General features: G+C 42.3%; 1 protein-coding gene across 1 annotated transcript in view; it reads right to left on the bottom strand.

Annotated features, from left to right (window-relative positions):
• Positions 1–4,409: 4,409 nt before the first annotated feature.
• Positions 4,410–22,358, bottom strand: part of fibcd1b (fibrinogen C domain containing 1b) — a gene marked incomplete at both ends in the record, with an annotated part of 86,713 nt that continues 68,764 nt past the window's right edge. The window contains 2 exons of the mRNA XM_079179709.1: positions 4,410–4,675; positions 7,074–7,253. Of these exons, the coding sequence (XP_079035835.1) occupies positions 4,410–4,675; positions 7,074–7,253 (446 nt within the window). The remainder of the gene's footprint in view (positions 4,676–7,073; positions 7,254–22,358) is intronic.

Here is a 22,358-nt window from a genome sequence, read left to right as displayed (position 1 = left end):
CGCTCATACCTTTGGTTCATCTTTGGTTGCTTGCTTCTTCCAGTGACGCTGTAGTTGTAGATGGCAGACTGTAGTTTCTTCTGCTGTGTCAGCATTATTTAGAATCTAGCTTATTGTTTTGTGTCGCGTAATTGAGTTTGTCTTTTTCGGTATAAGCACCATTACGTCTCCAGCGGTCCAAACACACAGAGACGCCGCACCTGTGTCGACTTGTTATTGATTGAGAGCAGAGACCCATCACCTACATGTTAACGGCCCCCTTGTGGCGCAGCGCACTAATTCACCCACACAGATTTAGACTAAGAAAACCAAAAAAAAACACCCATATTGGCTCCAACAATGAGCCAGACGAGGGAATCATGATGGTACATTTTACTGTCAGATTATTTGGATCGATCAATTTGTATTCAAATATATTGTCAATTTCTAGGTATAACCTTATGCTTGGTGATAGCAGCTCCTCTAGGGTCGATAATGCAATACGGGCCGTTCTTTTGTAATTATTATTGGGATTATTATTCGGCGTAAATAAGTTTTAAAAAAAGTTGTTTATAGTTCTGTGGAGTAACTGGGACGTTGCATATGGAAAAGACACGGTGCTGCTGAGTTCATGTCTTTCAAAATGTCATTTTCTAAAGCTCCACAAACAAAACATTTGCCCCTCTATTACAATGGGTTGGCAGCAAGAACACTTTGAGGCGTTATCTAAAAAACCTTTTCAAGTAAAGCCTTAACTCGTAGCGTGGCCCCTCTGACCTAAAGCATTTTCACACTGTGGGTCTGCTAAGGCTGCCTCTCTCACCGAGCTATATGTTCTATTGTCACGTTCCAAAACATTAACAGAGTTTTCTTTTGACAGGTGAGAGGCTATCAAATGTCCGTTGCCTTGTTTGTATTCAGCTTGATCAAATCAAAGTCACAAAAATCGTAACTGCTGTAAGCACGCACGGACGCACTGAGAAACCCCCCACACACTTCAGGGTGTTCCCCATTTATAAAATGTGAATGTTTATTAAATGTTGACAAGAACATTAAAACACAGTATCAAGATTCAGCAAAACAATCTATAGTACTTCACCAAAAAGAAAAAGAAACAAAAAGACAGAGTTAGTTCTGCGCTGGGGACTGAAGGGAAAAGGGAGGACTGAGAGCCGGGGAGAGGAGAGTGGTGCAAAAAAACAACAAGCAGAGCAATAAAGAGTCGGGAGCTGGGAAGAGAAGAGGGGAATTTAGGAGCTATGGAGTCAGGGGGAATTGGCAGCAGAGGCTAAGGCAATTAAGGAGGTACAGAGTAAGAGAAGTAGAAGGTTTGGGGACATGGGGGATCGATCCGGGTGCTGATGCACTGTAATGAGCGGGATAACCGGGAATGATTAGAGCCTCTGATTTCCCTCTTTTATCATCTCTTCCGTCGGAGACTTAGCAAGAGAGAGTGACTGCAAAGGCAGAAAACACAGACGGGGGCGGCCATGGCAAAATAATACTTCACATTGAAATTACAAGGGAGCATCAACATATACAGTGAGCACAACGTTGTGTCGAGGTGACTGAAGATTTTGGGGAAGCGGGTTTTCTCGGGGGTTTTCGGGGCACGAGCGCAGTTCAACACAGTACCAGAGGGTGGTGTCCACTCTTATGGGTTCACAATCACAATAAGTAATAGTTCATTATAATTATGTAAATCTCTCTGGTATCAACACAAATAGCTTGGGGAGGCAAGTTTTACAGAAAGCATCACGTTACTCCAAAATTCCACAGAGAGACGCACTCAGCCTTCCGCTCCGTCGTCTGGCTCATGCACACGGGCATGTACAAACCGAAGCATGTGCATATATGTGTACACACACAGAGATGCTCTAGACGCACACATTTACACACACACACACACGCTCTCTCACACACACTCACAGAGACACGCACACACACACATTTGCATACGTTCACACACTGCTCATTCTCCTTGAGTGGTCTCACACATTTCCAACTTTTACATTTGCTAGTATCGTCTGACATTATCAAACCTCAATACTCTGTGCCGTAAGAACACCAAGCAAGTATTTGTAACACGTGTCCGTGCTTTGATGTTTGAAGAGAGGTGGCAGCAGTCCACCGAGACGTGACCTAGAGCTGGTTGCACACGGCCGAGGTGCTGCACACACACACACACACACACACACACACACACACACACACACACAGCAATGGGAGATCCTTCCTAGCACCGGTGATGACAGAAAAACTCGCAGCTGTTCCAGCATCAGGGGTATTCTGTGCAACATTGCTGTCAGCTGGGGCAACACCCCTGAGCACACATTCAAAATTGTCTCCCAGTGCGACGAGACTTTCCAAAAGCCAAGATAGTCAGAAAAGATCCCATATGTCCAGCAAGGCAGCTAATGTGCCGAGGGGGTTTTAGAATCTCTCTCATGTTGTGCCTCCGTTTCTAGGATTTGTATTTGTGCTGCAGGTTTGAACGGGCGTGTGCTTTAGGAACAATCACATTCCTCCTCTTCACTTGTATCCGTCCTTCTGTTCTTCAGGTAGAGGAAGGGGGGAAAAAGTTCTATAAATACTTCTTGCTTCACTTAATTTTTTATTTTTTTTCAACTGAGGGATTTTTGTGAAGTCCATGTGCTTGAGTATTCTTTGTGTTTTAGCATAGTAAGAAAACAGCTTCACATGCTCTAAAAGTCAAGTACAATAAAATCTACAGACATTTTTTTAAAGCTTTTAGTACATCCAAATAAACTCGATGGAAAAAAAGCTTCAAAATAAAAATTACAAAATTAAGAGACGGAAAAAAAAGGGATTGCACTATTTTCTGCCCACAGTTTGTCTTTGTGCTTTTTCCTCATAACACGTTTTTTCTTTTTCTATTTTTTTGTTTTTTGCCATAACACATTGTAGAATTCCTACTCAGAAGAAAAAGACAGTGATTGAGAGCGTCAAATCTTATTTTACAGCAACTTTCTCCCCCTTTGCATGACAAAGTAACTGTGTCACACATATGAAACCCATAGGCATCACACAGAATGGACGGGACAAAAAAAATACGACAAACCAAAGAAGTGAGAATGGGGGGGTTGAAAATGAGATCAACTGGGGGAACAATGACGCATTATTTGTTTCCTCTTTCATTCTGTGATCCCATTGGTCTCCTTCAAACTGTTGTCAATGTCTTCCCCTTCCTAATACACGTACGTACATTACAGTCTTTGTTATTTCATGGTAACTACAGTACCGAGATGGAGAGTGAAGGTATGCCAGCCATGCATCACGTTTAGTCCGTTGGTGCTAAACATTGTAGTCAGTCGAGACGCTCTACTGAACTCATGACAGGAAATTGATAATGTTAGAGAACTCCGTCTGTCTCTCTGTTGTCGAAGACGCACGCACACACTTGCAACACACACACACACACACACACACACACACATACAAAGTGCTGGGTTACCATCTGTGAATGCTGCATCAGTTGGCCAGTACTCAGCTGGCAGGCAGATCAGACAAAGTGCCCAATATGCTTCCTAATGGCCCAAGTCAGATGAATGAGATCCTCCGATGTCTCTTCCTTTTTCTCATTTATCTTTTTTTATCCTTTTTGCACCTCGTCTTCTTCCACCCCCCCCCCCCCTTCCTTCGACTAATTCAACTCTTGTCAGATTTTTTTTTCCCTCATTCTCGCCGTCTCTGTCTCCCACTAATTATCTGACACCCCGCTCTTCTTGCCACTACCCTGCTGGGTCGCGCTCACACAGATCAAGGATGTAAATGTGACGTAGTGTACCACTGCGCTGTCTCTTCTCACTAGTGAAACTCTGGAGTTCCTCGCAGGGGGGGAAAAAGGGGGATTTGTATCTCCTTTTTATATTTTGTTAAGGGTTTGTTTCTACTACATTTGGAGCAACCCTCTCCGTTCACAGATTATACAGCAATGGGCAGTGAAACTGAACCGCAGTCGAAGTGCCATGGCAGCACAGATGGGAGGTCAGAGTTACATGTCAGGAGCGAACTACTGGTGTGTGGTTCTGCAGGCGATGCTTGGACCACCACGTCAGACTGAGTAAAGCTAGCGCAGTGGACTGTGGCTTCGCAGCTCTGGTATGCTGCTTTCGTGAACTGAATGATCAAAAAAAATAAATATGCATGATGCTTATGTTATTGTTTTTTTTAACAAAGGGACCTGGGGTAAGGATAATGGTCGCCAGCATGACACCAGTAGCTGAGTGATGGAGGAAGAGGAGCAAAAAAGGGAGTGAGACATCGGGAGGCAAACAACAGAGGCAACTAAACTCAAAGAGGTATGTTTTAGTGAATAAACGATATCAAGACAAGAAACTCTGCCTAGCTGTCAGAAATTGTGGTTTGTAATGTTTGAAAAAACTTTTTTTTATCTACTTTTGTCTTTCTCATTTGTTCTCTGGGTCGCGGGTAGGCCGTATTTTCATCTCGGAGAACTTGAGGGAGTACTGCCAGCCAGTCCAGGAGGACCACTCGATGCCATCGGCATAGGAGGTGTGCTGGCCGCGCAGGTACTGCCCGTTAAGGTTGGCGGTGTGACAGTTGCGGTACCACCAGGCACCGTGGTAGAAGGAGGCGCAGTTGTTCTCCGAGTGGTCGTTGTCCCGGTCTTTGGTGGTGAACTTCATCCCGTTGTGCTTGAGCAGAGAGTCACCTAGGGCGGGAAAAGATGGGCAACACAAATTGAATGTGTGAGTACATGTATAAAGAAATGGGATAAAGGTTTATTTAAAAGGAATGATACAAGCTCTCATAAACAAGTGCAGCAGGGAGATGGCACAGCGTTTGCACCTCAATTGCGCTTTCTAATTTGAAATTGATATCTGTCTGGAATCAAAAAAGAAGACAAAAAGGCAAAACACTATATTTGTGTCTTTCGCCGACATATTCTTGGATCTGCAACGAGAAACCAGTAATTAGATAAATCCACAGGAGATCAACTTGAAAATAGTACAGGACATTTCAATTCATCATTTCTATAAACAGAGGGAGATGATAGGAAAAAAAATTAGGCTCCCCAGTTCTCCAGAGTAGTGCTTCTCATTATCTAAAGCAGGAAGTCAGACGGCTTTGTGGCCAATTTATCAAAGGTTCCGCGGTGACCTTTCTATCTTCCACACACCCAGGGATTTCATCAGGATGTCTGTCAGTTAATTGACAGAAGTGTTGAAAGAGAGGAGAAACGACATAGTTAATGGACTTCATCGCATATGCTGATATCATTCTTTCTATGTTTATCTCCGAAGTATTTTTGTAACTGGTACGGAAATCTTGAAAAGCATGAATAACAGTGACATGGCATTCTTTCCCGCAACCTGTGTGATCACGATCATGATGTAAGACCACTGCAGGCAAGTCGAATCACCTACACAGTACGTGCCCTTAATCGCCGTCTGCAGGGCAAGTCTGATCCACACAATCAAATTGCCGAGCTGAAAATATCTACTCACTATATAAAGATTTCTCATTGGCAAATTCTCGAAAATCGATAACTGCTTCGCCAGCCATTGCTCTAAGAGGCTTACAAGTAAAATGAAAGCAACGCCCTCGCAGACACTGCGGTAGATCTAAAATTTTCAGCAAATGGATGTTCAAACAGCTCATAATGTCCATCGAACTCCCCATACCTCCACTGCACTCTCTGTCCGTTCCTTTCTTTCCAAAGCAGGCTTCACACTGCGACCAGAAGTGGATAGAAGGACAAAGCTGAGAGCAGAATGAAAGACAGGCTCACCAGCAATCAGGTGATGGCTAACAGCCCGTCAGGGCATCAAACAACCCTTAATTGCTCAGGATGTGGCCGCCAAGCTTCTTACCCTCTCACTCTGCCCTATACACTGCTCTCCATTTGGCATTACCATGGTAACAAGTCAGCCGGAAAAGTATTCCGACAGCCATGCCTGATATTAATGTTGTGTGCTGCTCGACATTAGGAAATGAAGGAGACAGTGGGGGAGAGAAGAGAAGAAAAAGCAGCAGCTCAATGGCACCGACGATGGTATTGATGTCCAGGGGGTTTAGAAAAGAGGAGACAAGGAAGAGACAAACCCCCCCCCCCCCCCAAAAAACAACAACAGAGGCACTTAAAGGCTCATTTGCAACACGCTGGATGTCACCTTGGTGGCAGGGGGGGAGCATCCTCCTCTGATGCCCATTAAGATCCAGCTGCTCCCAGCACAAATGAGCACCTGTCAGCTGATCGGAAAAGCAGCCACAGCAGAGCAAAAATACTACTAATAATAACAGCACTCTGCCTGGAGGGAGGCCAAGGTGAGAGCGCGAGCATCCTGAGAGAGTCTGAGTACCCTTAATTTGACTGGATTCAAATGTCCAACAGGCAGATGAGTTCAAGGTCAGGCCAGGCTGAGGACAGGGGACCAGGGGCATTACAGGACACTGTATCTGGGGAAAAGCTGTTACAAACACAACACATTGCCTTTTTTTTACTCCCCTGTCCCTTAAATACCTGTATCCTCATTTTTACTTACCTCTCTCCTGTTACTCCCCTGTTTCTTTCCACACCTGTCCCCCCCTTCATCCCTCCATTCCAGTTCCTCCCAGCCCCTCCCTCCCTCCTCTCCGCTTCTTTTTCTTGCCCGATCTCTCATATCTGTCCCCATTCTCTCTCTGTGTTCTCGCAGCAGCGCTCCCCAAAGGTTCTTTAAATTGCTTCCTCATTTCAAACGGCTGCTTTCTGTTTACGCTGCAGGTCAAGCAGTGCAATTAATTGGCAGTAATTTAATCAAGGTGACAGGTAGCTGGCTTGGATCTGAAGGTTGTGGAGCAGAGACACAGTCCCTCTCCCTGTGCTGCTGTCTGCATGGTTTAATAACAAGTGGGCACATCTACTGAACTGTAAAAATAAAATTATTATTTCACTATGAGGCGGCATAGACTGGAAGTTGTCTGGAGGTTTCAGCCACTGCTGTGACTTATGTATTCGCAGTAAGATTAATAGAAAAACAAACGTACAAACACGGAGTTAAAATCAGAGTACAAGCACAGGAAGTCTTGCAGGCAAAGTCCGGCTATAGCTCACAGAGCTTACATACCTGCATTGCCAGAGTAGTCTCCCACAGTCAAAGGATATCCATCATCATCAGCGTCCACTGAGAAGAGGCCTACTCCAAAGGTTCCATACTGGGCATAAGCGGTGCTATTTTCAAAGTCCTCCAAGTCGATACGCAGCTCATAGTTCCCCTGGATGGACAGGGCATGGATCTGCTTCAGCCCTGCAGGGAAAAAGATTGAGACACAGACCAAAACAATCCATTACAAAGTACTGCCGTTGTTCTCAGCAAACAATTTAAAGCCATCTCAGCAGCCTCTCAACGACCGTACATTTTCTGGAAATAAGATGTAACATGGTTTTTGGCCCATTTAGAGTCTCCCGCTGCATTTTCTTTCTCTCGAAAACAAGATTAGAGTTTCTTTTCAAAGGTGCGCGGAGTGTCTACCGCTCACAGAACTGTTTGACATGAGGACGGAGAGACCAGCCCAATCCCCTAAAACTATGCATGTGATTTGAATCGAAGTCGTGAGACCCACTTCTTCACATTGGCACGCACTTTCAAGATTACAACTCAAGACAATCTGTCACAGCAAACAAATTACGATCACGCACATTTGCATCAACATTGCAAAATGTCTCTTTTGTGTTTCGTATGCTCTACAGATGTATTTTCATCTCAATCTCACGGGAATATCCTAATTCTCTCTCGCCCACCTCAGCCTCATACTGCTGGGTTAAAGCTCATCCATTGCCTGTAAAAGACTGTGAATGTGTCTTTAATTGCTCTGAACTCTCCATGAAATGGTGGGGCAAGGATATATTTATTTTTTAATAGAATGTTATGTGTTGTTTAGTTAAAGTTCCAAAATATTTTTGGGCTATTTTTTGGACTACATTCAATAAAAGAAAAACAAAGTATTTCTTCAAATAGCAGGGCTTCACAGACTTATCCAGGAAGAAGGTGAATTGCTTTTTGAACCAACTGAATCTTATTCACTCAAATGAAAAGGTATTCATAATTCAAAACATCCCCCTGCTCTGTCTCAGGAACATCAAAACCAGTCCCCTAACTCTTTCAAGGATACTTAGCTTGATAAAAAGTTGTAATATCGAAGAGGAACATTTTAACAGCAGGGTCAACAACTGTGTCCTCTTGGTAATGAGACATGCACAGTATGTTGAAGTCAAGTGTAGTCTGTTCTTTTAAATGGACTCAAGCTTTTTTTCCAAAACACACTGATGAGTATTTCTGCTCTCACTACAAAACTAATCATGCGATCATTTCAGTTCCCTTCAGATCAGCTCTAAAAAAAAAAACTGCTGAGTGTGCACTCACGTTGTGTATTTACTAAAGCAATGAAATGATGGCTTAATAGGCTAATGGGATGTACTGCTCGAGGAGACATTACCAAAGAAGAGTAGTAGCATGTGGTCGGAGTCCTCATTAGCAGGAATAGGTAGAGGTCTGATTGTGCTCAAGAGTTTCATAGTTTTTAAGGCAACACTAATTTGCTTTTCAGAATAACAAATAAATATATAAATCCTCATTAACTTTTGATTGCACATGTATGATTAGGCATCAGATCATCAGATCTTTAGTCATGAATGGAAGAAACACCCTTGAACTGATTTGCATATTAACGTATATTGTCCCCGCATCTTAATGTCTTTTTGTTTCAGGAAAAGTATGTTTGTATGAATCCTCGATTGTGGGTCTATGCTTGGAGTCACTACTTACAATAAAATCTCTTCCATAAGCCAAAGACACACTAATCTAGTTCACATCCACCTGTCTCAGCTATTGAACATCATTTGCCATCGCTTCATCGGATGCCCCGAACAGATCTTTTAATTGTTGCTCAATCCTTTGGAGAGAATGTGTTAGACAGAAAGTGCCGGAAGGAAAAATGGTTTCCATCCCTTCTTCCTTGCCCCCTGCTGCTCTATGTTTCCCCCTGCTGCGTTGGACTGATGGTGCTTCCCAGGGCAAGTTTCACTCTACCGAGCTGATCAAAGGCACGAGAGGGATAGTGTGTCAGGCGGAGAGGAGCAGCAGGAACTCGACCTGGGTGTCTTGAACGCAAAACTCAAGGCAGGAAGACAAACAAACGTGAACTCAGCCTCAAGACTAAACAGCCTTCCTCCATGCTTATAAATGCACTCGATACGGTTGCAGTGTTTATTCGGGAGACAAAAAAAAGAAGAAGAAAAAGTTGAAATAATGCACTGATGCAGGGGCTTCAAAGGCTTCATAGTTAACACTGGTTGGATTTAGAGCATGGAGAAGAAGCTATATGCTGCAATAGCTGGTTTAAGGCTTGTTTTCCTGGCACTCCTGTAATGTGAGTCAATGCAGCTGCACCGCACGACGAACGGTGATTTTATGAACCTGAACGCTGTCATTTTACCTCCTACTGCAATCATCCCGTTCCCAAATGAAACCCCCTTCTCCCTTTTAAAGCTTACTATCCTCGAACTGACATTGCCTAATTTGAATTCCGTCGTCGTCGAGAATTGCACTCTGAGAGCGCCTCGTCTGAAGTAGAGGGCTAATTTGATGACAAACACAGCTGAAAGAGACTCATTATTATTCAGAGACAGAAGCTTGCAGTCTGGGCCACGGCACTTAGTTTGGGTTTAATCTAGCCCAATGGGAGGTTGATCCCGCTCTTTCCATTTTCACAGCCGATCAGAAAATTGGAGGCGGAGGATCAGTCATTCATACATTCATGGGCAGGTAACTTCACGCAAGTCAGCTTTCGTTTCATTCTTGCACACGAATATAAACATGTGAGATACAGACACGGACAGAAAGACACACAATACAACACATTTTCGCACTCACTCGGAGAAACAAAAATGGCTCATTTTCAGAAATATATTTTGTCACCTAGTCCTTTGAGAGAAAGTATCAATCCACACAAACACCGAAAGGGAAAAGTACCCTGCAGTGATTTGACAAACTTCAAAAGAAAGACTTAGGATGTTTTCTCTTTCAGAAAAAAAAATAGAAAAGAAAATACCAGATGCAACACAACTCTATTTAAAGACTCTGCAGCTTCCAACTGTATTTACATAACTCTTATTCAGTCGCTAATTAAAGCCCCAGAGAATCTCAGCGAGACTCTAATTCAGAATAATTAAAGCGGAAGACAAGTGGAATAACAACGGAAACTTCTTTGGTTAAAATCTAAATGCTCAGGTGTAACTCCCTGTTAATTAAATGCTATTGTTAGGTTATTTAAAATGGGTTCTAATACAAGGGAGAATTTTGAGGTGTTTTGCTTCAGAATTAAAATGCTGATTGCTCCGCTGGGAAGAGACGCTTCTCTCTTCTCAATGATTTTGCCGTTTACGGGAAGCTTAGCAGAGAGTCCAAACACTTTGGTCCTCCTACGCGCTTTAGGATGGCTATTAGGGTATGCCTTCTTTATTTCTTCTATTCTGACTGCTTTTATATCTTATTAAGGGCAGATTACTTTTTAATTGCTGTTTGTTTTGATTGTACGGTCTACTTTGTTTTTAACTCTGCAGGACATAATAATAATAATGACAATAATAATAATAATAATCACCATAATGCTAATATTAATATTAATCATATTGACAATAACATTTTTAATATTATCAGTATTTTATAAGAAGTCTTCATTCACTCCAGGGTACTTCTCCGTTAGGTGTTTGTGTGGATTCATACTATTTCAGCATCATAGTTTCTCTGAATGTGTGTGCAAAGGTGTTTGCTGATGTGTGTGTCACATACATAACAAGGCCGAGAGTCTACCACCGCGCTAGCGCCTCGGTGGGGCTGTACTTGACGAATGCTAAATTTAGCATGGTAACACACTGACACTAACAGTGAGAACGTTTACCATGATCACAGTCTAATTCTGGCGTGTTAGCATGCTAACTTGTGTTAATTAGCATTACACACAAAGTACAGCTGTGTAGTTTGATCAAAAACCAAAGTGTTGGACGGATTAAAAAGTTGACCGGATGATGGTGCTCGACGAAAAGTTAAAGGAAAAGATAGCAGAATGGGCCCGTGCCTCATTGTTGGCCATCTAGCACTTCAAACAACCACTAGTGAATGGGTAGTAATCTTCTCTGAACTTCTTTCTGGATAAAACTCCATATCACACAAGCACCATACAGGAATAATTACTCAATGTCTCCTAAGAAGAAGATTAATAACACTGGAAAAATCAGCATCTCATTTTGAACAATCAATGTGTTTACTGATAAGGAATCTCATTTAGAGCGTGCCTGATTAACAAACACGTCGATGGGACACAAATCTTTAAGCCTTCTTTGGCATTAAATCATCCATGCCATTATGGTCTCCTTTACAATGTCTACACAGATACAGCAGAGCTGAGGGCTGATAGGCTGTAGTGCAGTACCTTCCATGGTATGGTGTCCACTGAAAGCAAAACAATATCTTCATCGTGTCGTTTGTGATGACTATGAAGCACTTCAGGTGGCAAAAATACAAAGAGCATCCTCTCTTCAACACGTGAAAAGCAGGCCCATCTTACAATTTCAATAAAAATGATATGTATCTGCAATTACCTCATTAAACTAGGCCATGGTAATCCATACCTCATTTTCTGAGGTTCACGGGAAAGAGGACAAATTTAGCTTGTTTAGAACATGAAGACGGTAATTTGTCATTTTGATCTTTTATTCATTCTAAGAGGGCATGCTGTGTTCTCCAAAGAAACGAAGCTGAAGCCCTCCATTGATTAAGCCATTACCACCAGAGACTCCTGCTCCTTAAACGTGATTTTACAGATAATGAGACTGACATCAATGACTTGATTAAAAATGGAGAAGAACTCTGCGAGATGTCTGTGATTCCGCTAAAAGGCCCAAATATTAATGATTTATTTGCTTTTATTTGAAAAGTGTGTCGGGGAATGTATTGGAGGCCTTTCGGGGACGGGTTACAGTCTCGGCGTAGTGCAGCACTACAGGGCATAAAGGAAAAGAATGAAAAACAGATCTCTAAACCCAACAGAGAAATGATTACACTTCTCTCTGCCGCTTGTGACATTTCTCAACGTTAATTATTCATCATGCTTTTCTCCCTCTGTTGCTGGGGGGCAGCTCCTGAGACTGTTTCAGCTGAAAAGGAGAAAAGGAGCAGCACTCTTCCATCTCCTCCTACCCGCTCCTACCATAACTCAACCCCTCCCTCGTTTTGTCTCTCTTTTTTTCTTCCATCTCTCCCTCTTGCTTGATCTTGCAGTCAAGCTCTTTTGCTCACAGATCGTAGATGGGGAGGAGTTAGAAGGGGATGGGCTATTTCCACAGACACAAGGACAGTCGCTGTGTGCCCTTTGCCAGTGGGGTCTGTGAACACGCGTCTGCTGAAAGGCTTGCTGTCGCCGGCTCTTAGGGAATAGAATGAGGTTCGCTTTTGTCGGCACTCCCCTTGTCATGAAAAGATGGGAGCGCAGGGAGAAAAACAGAGACAGGTGTGTGCTGAACCCTTGCTGCTCCCGAGGAGCCGACGATGACATTTTCTGGGACAAAAAGTGAAATAATGTTAAGATTAACTGTCTCACCTCCGACATGTCTACCTCTGTTTTTTTAAGTTTCCTTTAGCAAATTCCTATTTTCCCTTTGTAAACTTATGTCATTTATCATTAAAAAGGAAAATATTATTATTATGATTTCTAATGTTTGCTATATATGGAGGGATAGTTTTAATGCATTTGTCCTTTGTATGCTTTGAAGTCTAAGCTCCTAATCCGCCTGCACAAACATCCATAACTTGGAAAGGTCATATCCTTACTCACTCACTTTTCACTTTGAATGGTGAATGCTCAGACTAGCAGTAGATCAATCGAGATGTGGCCTGTTATGGCCGCTAACAAGGTCCAAATTCTTTCATGCTTGTTGAGGAATAAAAACAAAGAGTGTGGGGGCCGCACTTTTTTTGCTTGGTTGGTTGGTTGGTTTGCACTCATGCACGCTCAAGCGCCCTGACACAAGCGCATAAGAGGCTGATTCCACTGTATTCAAAAGCAGTGAAATACAGAATATTCCTTCACTGAATGAACATTTTGGCGGCACTATTTGTTCAGCAGCGAACACACGGTGCCGTTCCCCAGGCTGAGTCTAATTTGGGAATAATGATCTTGGGAATGTTTGTTCACTTTGCCCACAGCGCCCTCATTACTGCTTTCAGGAGTCACTTGCTTCATCTTTGAAGATAGATACATTTAGCAATATATTATTAATACACATTGTTTCCTTTGAATCCTTATGGGTTTCTGAAGACACTAAAGCTCGCAGAGTTGCAGTTTTCCGACCTGCAGCATTGTCACTGAATTAAATCCAGCAGCTTTAATGGGAGCCATCTCACTGTGGCATAGATGGAGTTGGCTCAGTGTGACTGCAGGTCTGAAGAGGTGCCATGAATGGTGTGTAAGAACAAGGAACTATACAACTCTGTTATTTTGCAACCGGACAGATATGTTAATACAATAATCATGAGAGCAGTATAACATATTTGGGCTTCTGTTCATTACTTTTTATATTCAAGGCCAAAGGGCCATATTTAAGTGGGCAGTTTGTGCACACAAAGCTATACAGCACCACAAAGGCAGACAGCCACTGAAAGGAAAGTTGTTTTTGCAGCAGTCCAGATGAGCTTTTAAGTGACAAAGAGAGACAGAGAGACAGTTATTATGTCGGTGTTCTAATGCAAGGTATAATTAAATGTTAATCCACCACAAAACACGTGTTCACTGTGCTTTAAAATTATCGTCCTCCATCAGGGACAGCTCCAACTGCAATACCATTATTCTAAGTGGCTGGAAGTATTTTGGAGGTTTTTATCTGATTAAAGCAATAAAATACAATATTTTAGCTGCATCAATACAAATCAACAGAGCTGTGGAAGATATATATACACAGTATATATATGTATAGCTTGTTCACCAGCTAGCTAACTTATTCAACTTCTTATTCATCCCTGTTTGCTACATTTTTACCACTTATCGAATACTTTTATCTTTGGTTTATCAACTCCCTTTAGCCATCTTTTTCAACCATATATACATTACTGTTAGCTTACTATTCCAAAGACACCACGTCTTTGACTACAGCTCAGCTCTGCTCGTTTAAAATTGAACTCTCTTTAACTTTCTCCTGTGACTGAAATCTCTCCGCCAGCTGTCACTCCGTTTCCTGTCGCACCACGTCTCCCGGCGCTCATTTGAAATGAATGAGTGCCGGTCACTTTGTCTCTTGTTGCTGCTGCCAGTGTGAGCTCACAGTGAGACATGAAGGAGGTGACAAGTTGGCTCATGTTGCTTGTGATGTAGCTTGAGTGGTTTATTCTCATGTTTGTACTGTATGGGTCAAATGCTAGTGAGCATATTTCGGCGCTCCATCCACAGAGACACTCGTCTGTTTACTTGAAAACCTTTTCATCCTTCATACACGATCTTGCGTTTCTCTGTCATGACAATAATTGATGAGCGGGTACATTGTTTTAATAGATGGGGACAGGCAGATGTTATTGTAACAGCAAGATGCATAGCTAATTGGCAGTTTACAATGATGAATATTAGCGATGAGGCTTGATTAAAACTGATTCATTTACCCCTCCAACTAACATTTCTAACAAAGAATTATAGCAACCAATAATGCATCAAGACCACACACACACATACACACACACACACACACACACATTTCAATTCATCGCTGACTCCCTCCATGTTTATTTCCTTCTCATCATCTCAGCATTTCACCGGTAAGACCCACGTGGAATTTCCTCGTGGGACCGTTATGATATATTATGTATAAAACTTTGCCTTTGCTCCAAGAATAATTCATACAGACATATTTGAGCACAGAAGAGGATGCCAAAATGTCAGCTATGACTACGCAGTTGACAGTGATTACGGATGGTTCTAATCATAGAAATGGAATATGAGTAGAATGGATTTTCCCATTGAACTCAACGCAAGCTGGTTCAGAGCGGCGGCCATTTTTATGTGTACCGTTGCCATTGCAACCGTTGTAGCGGGCTAACTTTCATTTAAACTGAACCGACTTACAGCAAGTCGGGGACTCACCAGGTGAGGTTTGCAATAAGGACTAAAACGAGCAGCGGAGGAGGAATGTTACGAAGCATAGACACCCAGAGTGAATGAGAAAAATGTAACGACTCCACGCAACCTCCGCACTCCTGTCATAGCTCAGGAAAAGACATTGCTATCGCCAGATGAGGGACAAATCTTTTCTAAAAAATATCGCAATAAAAGCTTCCAATTTATCTATATTTTATATGTATGAGGTTATCGCTTTTCTATTGATAGTTTACAGAGCACTTCACTGGTGCACCTCATCGTAAGTGTCTTTTTGAGAGTATTTAAATAACAGCGTGGGTAAGTGAGCTGGATGTCATCCTATTGGTCCACTCCAGATGCTCTTCAAAAGCAGCAACGTGCCAAAGTCAGAAATCATCAGAACGGCTGCTAAATACCCAGGCAGAGCCAAGCCAGCTATCTTGTTTATTCCATTCAAACTGGATTCATTTGTTAGTGATGATAGGAGCAGGTAAGACACGGGTGACACAACAAATTTAAATCTCCTGAGGTCATGCAGATTTTAATGTTGGCTAATGTCACATACGATTAATCTCTGTGATGCTTGATAACTCAGATTGATGTCAGTATTAGATTCCAGGTTTGCGTTCAACCTCTCGCCTTTGAGAAACTAAATGCTTCCGAATGCCATCCACTGGGCAAAATAAAGGAGGCGATTTTGCTCAAGTGGCAGGATGTGAGTCATAAAATCATGAGAGAGAAGAATGAGAGCCAACAACCCATCACATCTGATATCATCAGAAATTAACCTTCGGGGTGGAAAGACTGAGCCAAGAGTGGTGAAGGGAGATACAGAGGGAAAGTGGAGAGAGAAAGAGAGGCAGGTAGACAAATGCTGAGGGAGTTGGCAGGCCTGTAAGGCTGTAATTCAGGGAGAAGACCACATTAATATTTAGAGGTGCTCTCAGGTAAAACAAAATGAGCTCCAGCTGGAATGCCGCAGTCACACAGACACAAAGCTTCAAGGTTCAGCGGTAGAAGACACAATTTTCTGGAGGTAAGTAAATTTGCTTCAAAGAATGTTAATTTTGCAATAACAGGCCTCATCACATGGAACAAGACAGGAACAGATACATCCACACGAGGTCTTCATGGTTATACAATTTCAAACCTGATCTAAACCAGGCCCCATGGAAAATCCACCTGAACCCGAAGCAAATAAAACATTTAAAAAATCTAAAAGGAACCCCAAAACAGTCAGAACCGATCCAAAATAGGCCGACAGATAATCCAAAATATGGTCCAGAGAGAGAGAACACCATCATCGGTAGCAGCTGGATTCACCATTAATTACCAAGTAGCTGTGGTTAAAAAAAGCAGCAATGCATTTTTATGAGATGGCCGTCGATCCACCATTTTGGTCCAGACTGAAATACATCTGCATGGATTGGCATGACGACTGTACAGACATGAATGGTCTGAGAGGATGGTGACTTGAGGTTGGCATGTCTTGACAACTATTTGTATGGATTGCCATGAAATTTGGTGCACAAATTCATGTTCCTCTCAGGGTGAATTACAATGTTGGCGACCCCTTTACTTTTCATTTCCTGTCTGCCCAGATACCATCAGCTTTGCAATACAAAAACATCAGCATGCTGGTGTTCCTGTTCCCATTCGCCCCTTGCAATTATTTTAAAACACATGAACAGAGCAGATGGTGAATTCACTTAGATCCACTTGGGTATTAGACAACTGGACCCCGGACCCAGGTCAGGACAGAACTGGACCTGACTAATATAATTTGGTACAGGGTCGAGTCTTGATAAAAATCGAGAGAACGGGAAAAGACCTCTGCTACCTCCAATACTCGATCTGCCCTGATGGGTTGAGTCCTTGGGGAGGATTGGTAAAAAATGTGGAATGCTTTAAAAGGATTGCTGAGCAGCAAATCTAACCGAGCAGAGAGGAAGTGTTGGTTGAGAAGGAAAGACACTGACAGAGAGGGAAAGATAAGGGGAGAGAGTCGACCTGGAGCAATGCATGATGAGCATGGAGTAGAGATGCCACGAAGACTTTGATCACGGGCACATAACACCATTAAAGCTAGGCAAGGGCAGTGTCTCGCTAAGCCCCACCTCCTATTCCAGGGTCAAAGTAATGAGGGGCTTTTGAGAGAGAGAGAGAGAGAGAGAGAGAGAGAGAGAGAGAGAGAGACCGAAGGGATACGCATCTTCAGACCCTTCAGCGCCGTGTGCCTGTAATGAGGTAGCTAAGAGTTTGGCACTAATTGAGCACCAGGCATCATTTGTCTTTTAAGTCATGACACTCCATCAAATATTAGTCAACAGAAAGAGTTTTTCTCACTATTCAGTAGGGTGGCCGAGAAGTGTTGACCGAACGCGAAAGCCACAAAGCAAACGCAAAACCCGCCTCGACATCGTGAGGTTATCGTTGCCCAGTGTGTGCGTGAAACAAATCTAACTGGTGATCGATTCTAGCTCATCTAGAATAAATCAACCAGCAATGATAGCCGGCTTTTTTCATTGCCAACTTCCGTTGTTGCTCACTTCTGGCTCTTGCATTTGCATTGTGGAGGTTATATTTGTGTTAGGATTTTTTTATTTGTTCGACACATTCCTTGGACACTCAGCTGATCAAAATCACAAATTCCCTGACTGATGGAATAAAATGAGGTTAAAATAGAAGCTAGAGAATTATTATTATTTTTTTAAATCCTATTGCCATGGCCTTCAAAAGTTCATGGGTACACAAATGTTCACGTGACCTCAAGAGTTGAACGAGGAGAACATGTCTATGAAGAGCTTTCCATAGAGGTAGTAATAATTACAAACATTATGAAAGTAGCACTGGGGTGAGAGAAGTGAGAGAAACATGCTGTTCACAGTCACCCTCGCCTCACCTCTTATTCACGGTATTATTCACAATGCAGTAGCTCACAACAGGGATGCAATCCTGCAGATAAATGTGCTTATCTCAGTGCAGAGGAGACGAGAGAGCGTTAGAAATGATGAATTATCTATGTACAAAGTACTGAAAAAGTGACACGTGTTTTTTTTAATTGAAGGCCTTTAAGAAAACCATGATGAATGATGAAATGAATTATTACGTGAAACAGAAAAGATGTGGCTGAAATCTGCGTCTTTGGCATAGAGACATTTCTGTCATTAGGAGATCAATCAATCACTCCTCAATATACATTTCAATCACCCAATTTGTGCTCGTTCAGCATTCCTTCGTGAGAAGATTCAGCTCATACATTTTTTTACAGCTTCAGGAAAATAAAATCCCTTCCCCTTTTAAGAGCCTTTTCTCGAGCAGGAGCTAAACTAGACTTTGGTGTCGGCACAAGTGGGGAGGTGTTGGAATACACCTGTAGGCTGGTGATGAGAGGCATCAAATAAAGTACCTCCCCGGTCCTTGTGGAGAGGGCTACGAATTGCTCTGGTTCTCATACATATCGAAATTACTGGCAGAATTGCTGCAAATTGCAGCTATCTCCTCTCCAGCAGTGCAATCTAGTGCAGATGGAGAGTCTGCCAGCATACAGCCACACCAATCAGAGACAGCATATACCCTCCTGAAGGAAGCAGAGGCAGAGCTGGAGGCTGAGGCATCATTGTAACAGCATCAGGGCTGATTGGCAAGACCTCAGCTGGCCGGCTCACTGGATCCCTGAGCAGCCAGCATCAGTGCGTCGGACTGACAGAGGAGGAATCACACTGTTGAATAATTGATTGGATATGAATGCAGTATTGGAGGAGCTTTAACTGCAAACACTTACGTGTGCTTTAAATAATAGATTGCCTTGGGATTCAAGTCCTGGGAGATATTGTAGTTTATCTTTGTCTTTGTTGTGCAGGATATGGTATAATATCATATATTCTTGCATTTCCTGACAGCTGGGTTGAACACATCTATGTCAGTTCCCCTGATATGTTTGGATTTGCACTCTGCAGCTTGTGCTTGTACTTTAATCAACATATCAAGTACATGTAATGAACATGTGCACCTGTACTCCCACTTGAAATCCCCTACACGTAGTAGTGTTAACTAAGGTGTCCTTGTAGAATAAGAGGTCTCTGAAGCTTTTGTTCTAGAGACACTGTTATGGTGGAGAAGAGTACATAGAGTACATATTGGAATTATGAATATTATTAATTTCTATGTTGAATACCGATCTGCAGCAGAGTGCATGTTGTGATTTTTTAAGTATGAATCGTAAAGGGTGAACTCATGAAGTGAGATAGAATGCTTTTGATGTCGGTAGAGAAAAAATATTCTGGAACGAAAAATATTGTCTCAGAAATGTTGCCGTGAGTCACTTCAATGAGCACACAAACGGCTATATTTGACAAAGCATAGCACCCACATTGAGAGCCACTTGTGAATGACCTCAGAGACCCATCATTTATCAGTCATATGCATTTACAGTGCAGTAGTATTGCTATTGTTCCTTTCCGGGGATTTTTGCTCTTCTTTCCGAGTATTAACTGAATAGTCAGGGACCATAATGTAATGCATAATAAAGCCATTTTCATGTGGAGCCACTTATTACGGCAGCAATTGTATGCAACACTCATAGAATTTTACACTGTGTCATATTGAGGAATTAAACATAGCGTTAGCAAACTGCTGTGCTTGTGCTAACCCATGAAATGGTTTTCTGGATTATAATTATCAGTGGGTACGGCTGGAGGGAAGTCGGCAGGGTAGGAAGCCAACAGGCAGTATGAGCCACATGGGTACAGTGCGTGGGCAGACAGTGACTGTAAAGAGCTGCACAAGGCACTATAAAACAATTAGTCTCCTGATGTTGGGGTCATCTTGAGGTGATCACAATAAGCATTGTTTGATGTTAGAATTGTGTTGTGAAAGGTTCGACCCATGGAATTAGTATTCCATTTAGTATTACTGAAAAAAGGTTCCATTATAGATTCAGTAGGATTGCAGGGAAACTGCAATGAACACATCATGGTCCTGTATAATTAAGTGGCTTGGATAATTATTTATCAAGCTGTGCACTTATATTATTCAGCCAAATAATTACTGATTCACCGGTCTAATGAAAATTAAATCTTGAGTGAAATAGAGTATGTTTTGGTAATATTTCTTCTTTGTTAATTGCTTATTATTACATCAGTGTTGTTCTGTTTTTTTGGATTACAGGCTACATGCTTTATGCTACATGATGATACACTGTAACGACATATCACCATGCTTATCATCGTTTACCTGCTGCATTTAAAACAGCAACATGCTCAAATGGAGCTAAAACATGCTAATGCTATACAAATACATATATGCAAAAATATGCAAACCAGCATGATATGGTAGAATAAAGTGTCTGCTCTGCAGTGTCTTGACATTCTATTTGGAAACCACATGAAGAGACGCAGCTGGCTTCTTGTGTACATCGGGAGTAATTCTGTCAACGCTTTGTGGATACAGCGGTGACATGAAAGCGTGAGTGGTTAATGAGTCGTAAAAAGAGTACCGACTTACAACCACGCCATTGTGTTGAAAGAGCAAACTGACATGTTGTAGGATACGTAAACTGACAACTCGTTTCTCTAGTGGAGTCTGGGGGGGCCTAACGTCACCTGCTCTAAACACCTCACCGGATTTAGAAGTTAGCGTTTGCTTCCTCAGGCATAACAAAGCACCATAAGGACTGGTTCTAAATTGCGCCATAGACAGACTGCAAATTATATTGTTAGAATGATGTAAAATGTCCAATAATTCTTAGCTGGTTATGGGGACTATTGTGAGAAGCAGACATGATTAATAGTTTAGATAGCGACGTGATAGGAGGAGAAACAATGGAGGCGACACACAGGTTTGGATGGTGAGCACCCGGAGGAATAATGAGGCTATTTATTCCCTCAAAACGGGAACGGAGAGAGTTCAGGTGGAGACTGTGTAAAGCCGTGTGGAGAGTTTCTCTAAGCTGTGACCTTCCTGCAAGGTAGCAGCCTTTATTGACTCTACACCAGTTTCAAATCAGCCTCTTATGCACATTGTGGCTGTGCATGTATATTAGCTTGTGCATATTTGGGCTCTGTTCATTTATGCATGTGCATCTGATAAAATACTCCTGGCAGCAATATGGTGGAATTGCAAAACGCTATTCATAAGGAACTGAAAAACATTTAAAGTAGCTTGCTAATCTGAGGCAGTTTTATAAGATTGCCATGAATATAAATGTCATATATACCTTTTTAATTATCTTTTTGCTTCAGCCCCTTTTTCACTCGATGCTTCGATTTATGTTTCTCTTCCCTCCTAACAGCCTATTGGATTTTTTTCCTCCTACCTAACCACTGTTTCTCCTCTTCATTGCGAACAAATCCTTGCTACGGTTGCTTATCTATTTCCAGTGACCTCACCAATTTTCTGCACACATCATCTCTCCCACTTTTATTCTTTTTTTACCAGTCTTCTCTGTCAAACTCCCTTAATGTATTAATTAATAATGCATTTTCACAAATTGTATCGGCTGGACATTGGCAAGCTGTGCAGCCACCTTTGAATGAGGCAGGAGCATCATCAAGACGGGAGTAATAAATCTCCCAGAGAACAATCGATCGGCACTCCGTCGCCTTCTCTTCACTAACCTGTGAGTAGTATGAGCGTCACTGACCCTTGACCTGGCTGCTGTCTGTGGTACTGCTGCCAAGCTGAGAGAAGACGGCAACACATGATTGGGGTGTTTGGCAGATTTCCACAGATAAACCATTGACAGGGTCAAGGCATGTCTAGCCAATTCTTTTAGCTGCCGCTGTCTACAATGGATGTTTCTGAAGGTTTGTGACGCAATTCCATCTTGGACTTCAGGGACATGAAAGGAAAAGTGGAGGAGAGGGGAGAGTTTAGGAATGGTCCCCATGAGTAGAATCAAATGTATTTAGTTTATAATTTAGTTTATTCAAACCCATGGCCCTTACCATTTTGATTTCTATCTTCACACCGCAAGCTACAGGTCCTAACCGACAGGTGCTGAAGCTTTCCTCAAAACTTTAGGCAAGGAATTAAAAGAGAAAAAACGTATCTAGGATTTAATATCCCAGTCTGTCGGTATAAATGTCTCCCTGAAGACGCTTATAATTTCACTGCAACCGCATATGTCTATTAGCACGTCATCTTTGTGAATTGGAATAGTTTTTCCAATGAGGCTCATTTGCATAAAAAGGGGGCTGTTACCTACTTTAAACATGTGCAGATAGCATAGTGCA

The sequence above is a fragment of the Pholis gunnellus genome (assembly GCF_910591455.1).
Source record: "Pholis gunnellus genome assembly, chromosome: 18".
Lineage (NCBI taxonomy): Eukaryota > Metazoa > Chordata > Actinopteri > Perciformes > Pholidae > Pholis > Pholis gunnellus.
The sequence above is the reverse complement of the archived record's forward strand: the minus strand, read 5'-3'. Positions and strand labels throughout refer to the sequence as shown.